This window comes from Lactuca serriola, chromosome 8 (assembly GCF_051521515.1).
Source record: "Lactuca serriola cultivar US96UC23 chromosome 8, Lser_US96UC23_V15, whole genome shotgun sequence".
NCBI lineage: Eukaryota > Viridiplantae > Streptophyta > Magnoliopsida > Asterales > Asteraceae > Lactuca > Lactuca serriola.
The window spans coordinates 80,357,569-80,361,191 of NC_136415.1; the positions used below are offsets into that span (position 1 = coordinate 80,357,569).

General features: G+C 31.2%; 1 protein-coding gene and 1 non-coding gene across 2 annotated transcripts; one reads left to right on the top strand and one right to left on the bottom strand.

Moving 5' to 3' along the window:
• Window positions 1–250: 250 nt before the first annotated feature.
• Window positions 251–1,948, bottom strand: ATCOAE (dephospho-CoA kinase family). The gene is made up of 3 exons (XM_079017670.1): window positions 1,781–1,948; window positions 909–1,054; window positions 251–835 (listed from the first exon to the last, which is right to left on the bottom strand). Exons 1-3 carry the CDS (start codon window positions 1,886–1,888, stop codon window positions 391–393), a joined length of 699 nt encoding a protein of 232 aa, XP_078873796.1. The 5' UTR covers window positions 1,889–1,948; the 3' UTR covers window positions 251–390.
• A 91-nt stretch (window positions 1,949–2,039) lies between these two features.
• Window positions 2,040–2,110, top strand: TRNAG-CCC (transfer RNA glycine (anticodon CCC)). The gene has a single exon. It is a non-coding gene; the product is annotated as a tRNA-Gly (tRNA).
• The last annotated feature ends 1,513 nt before the right edge of the window (window positions 2,111–3,623 follow it).

Consider the following 3,623-nt stretch of genomic DNA (forward strand, 5'->3'; position numbering starts at 1 on the left):
AACTGAAAAGAAGTTTTTGTCCCTGTCCCACTCCCTCCTTTTGGTTTAGGCAAACTTTTGTTTGATTGTCATGAGTACCTAGTCCCTGTCCTAATCTAATGAAACTATGCAAGCCAAACGCATAGTCCTCCGAGTGGTGTGTAACAAACGGGCCCCTATAAGATGGTACATGTATTATACAACAATTATATAGGACAATACAAGAATCCCAAAAAGAAATGGTAAAGTACATACACGCAATCATAACAACTTCCATTAAATCTTGGTCACTTTCATAAATTTTTAAAACAAGGGAGAAGTTTTCGTCCACTATTTTGAAGGCACAAAGAACAAGGACTCATTTTGCATACAACTCTATCAATTTTCAAATTTCACAGTAGAAATGTAGAATCACAAACGTGCAACCAACTTCTTGCATCCAAGAACACCAGAAAATATTGATACAATAGCCACTATAGCACCTTGTCTGGAAAGCCAAAATTCAGTCCATGTCAAGGGCTTGCTAACCTGATCTAATATCTTCCTAAAATTTTCATTCAAGTCCTCTAGAGACCCATTGTTATCAATCACTATGTCTGCTTTAGACCTTTTTTCATCCAAAGGCATTTGGGCATTTATCCTGTTTTGAGCATCTTGTGCAGATGTTCTGTCTCTTTCCATGAGGCGTTTCAGCTGTGTTTCAGGATCAACCCACACAACAATGATTGGGTTTGTCCACCTGTCCATCTTGGCCTCAAACAGTAAAGGAACATCAAGGATAATGATATTGCAACCCTTTATCCATAGCTTAAAAACTTCCCATAATATGCCATATGAAATGTATGAGGCAAGAAGCCTACAAACAAATTTAGGAAACTTTAGGATTTTCTAGTGATAAACTTAAGAAAGCCATTCAGACATTTATGTACCTATTAAGAAGCTGGCGTTTTGAAGGATCCGTGAATACAATCTGACCCAACTTTGGTCGATCCACTTCCCCATTTTCTAGCAATATGTCCTCCCCAAAAGCTGCAACCACCTTTCTCCAGCCACCAGTACCTTTCTTTAATACATCCTGTAATGTGAACAAACATAAAATTAGCATTGAAAAGGTGATTAACAATATTTTTAACAAATGAGCTTTTCCAACATCAACTTCTTGAACTAAATACTTGCACAAAAAAGCAAATCCTGGTACTGCTAGCATTTTCAACATGGATCTAATTACTACTTTTGCAGCTTACAGCATTATTAGCCAATAATCTCTTCACGAGGTGGTCTTTCATGGCATCATCATTGCTGCTCAGGATATATGTTTATTTTGGTTATCTTCACTTCATATTGTACCAATAATGCCTTTATTAACATTCATGGGAACAACTTGGTTGTAACTTATCCTAATTATCAACAACAAAAAAAAAATCACTTCAATTGAGCACATTCTCAGTCTTCCCAAGTTTGAGAGAGCCTATCTAAGTTAGAACAGAGTTTAAGAAACAAATCACGAGCCTTTACCGTAATTACTGATGCGAAGACACACATCAGTACTTACGTGCGTGTCTGTGATCACCCACTGCTCAAGGGCAAACGGTTCAAGCTAGGCCAAGTAATTCATACATTCAACTACAGGTGTTATTGTTCAATGGAGATATGTTTACATCAGAAGCGATTATTGTTCGATATAGATCTCTTCACAACAGAAGCAATCAACTAGGGTTTTACTTCAATGTTTGCACAATATGGAAGTCAAACGGAGAAATACAATAACAGAACCAGAGGTAGTGTGTTTGAGAGGTCTTACACGGGCGACGACGTCGGCATCGACAACTGGAAATCCATTAGCTTTGAAGAGGTTCGAAACAGTACTTTTCCCCGTCGCAATTCCTCCGGTCAGTCCGATTACCCTCATCTTTTCTTCGAATTCACGTATACCTCAAACCCGAGAATTGCGATCTGGTTAGAAGTAATAAAAGTGAGTCTTGACCGGAATCTAGTTGGATAGTATATTATCATTTTAACTAAACTATATTATTTATTATTTGAAGCATACATATGCATAAGCGCATCTAGTGTAGTGGTATCATAGTACCCTCCCACGGTACTGACCGGGGTTCGATTCCCCGGATGCGCAATGAAAATTAAGGTTTTTCATTTTTTCTTCTACTTTACACCTCACCCACAAAAACACGAAACGCTCAAACCCCTAATTATTTCCTAACAAATGATTATTGCAAATTATTATAAAAACATATATATATATATATAAACTTATTCAATATATATATATATATATATATATATATATATATATATATATATATATATATATATATATATATATAAACTTATTCAAAATTTTAATCATATTGTCGTTAAAGATAAATCTAGATGAATGAGAAGTGTAAATTTGTAACTCTATTCAATGGTGTGAAGTAACTTGACATAGATTTTTTTTATACCAAGGTTAGAGTTTCTTTAAAATGGAATTCGAATTTGATTATGAATTTGATAGAAAATTAAAATAAAAATACTTAAATAAAACAATGTTTGCATGTCATTTAGGTTGTTTTCAAGTTTTTTAGGGTTGGTATTGTTGGCAATTTCAAGTTTTTCTAAAAAAACTACTCATTAACATTTCAACGATCTTACGAAGTTTTTTAAAAATTCACTTAAATATACATGTAAGATATATACGGTCATTTATAAAAACATATCATACTGATGTGTAATACATTAAAAATACAATTTATTAATTATAAAGTATATATTTAAGCTAGTTTATCAAACGTCATATTTTTTATCAACTAGCAGTGACTACTCATGTATTGTCTAGCTTTTCAATTAGTTTTTATCAAATATCAGTTTTTATGGTTTAATATGTCAAACATAATCTTATATTTTAGATATAAAAGTTAACTTATTTGAAAGTAATATTACACTAAATTATAAATATTGTTATCGAGTTTTATAATATGGGCATATGGTCATATGTCTTATTTGTCCTTTTTGCTTTTAATGAGTTTGGGACATATTTCACTAGATTGCATGGTTAACTTAGGGTTAAAGTGATAATGACTAAAATCATCCCCCACGGAAGGTCAATTATGAGTTTAAGACTATTTTTATTCACAATCAAACTCAGTTTAATTATTTATTAAAAAATTGATTTTTCTTCGTTATATTTATACAACCCAACTAAACTCAAACTTTAATTCTCATTAACCACCCAACCCCAATCCATTTTTTAATTACAAAAAATAAGGATTTGATATTTATTCTGTTTTTAAAAAAAAAATTATGTTTTTTTTATTATTTTTATTCCAAGTTTATAAAAATCAAAATAAAAACTCATATAAAACTATATTAATATTGGTTTCTATTTAGAGAAAAAAAAAATATTTATTTTAGTTTTTTTGTTTTTTTTTAAATAATAATAATGTATATTTAATAATAAAATACGTCTTATATAAAGAAATTAATTGCGTTTGTTATATATTTTATTTTTTAAGTTAAATAATATTAAATTTTAAAATAGACAACAAAGATTATAAAAGAATTAATCCTAAAACTATATATTACAATGTATTCCATGTGTCAATATTAGGGATGTGCTTCGGACCAGAACCGACCTGAACCCGAATAAC

What these genes read in the sequence shown, in the direction of transcription:
- ATCOAE (XM_079017670.1), bottom strand. Translation starts at nt 1,888, where the DNA reads ATGAGGGTAATCGGACTGACCGGAGGAATTGCGACGGGGAAAAGTACT. An exon ending in ATGCCGACGTCGTCGCCCGT is followed by an intron (nt 1,055 to 1,780) that starts GTAAGACCTCTC and finishes TTCACATTACAG; the next exon opens with GATGTATTAAAGAAAGGTAC. An exon ending in AAACGCCAGCTTCTTAATAG is followed by an intron (nt 836 to 908) that starts GTACATAAATGT and finishes ATTTGTTTGTAG; the next exon opens with GCTTCTTGCCTCATACATTT.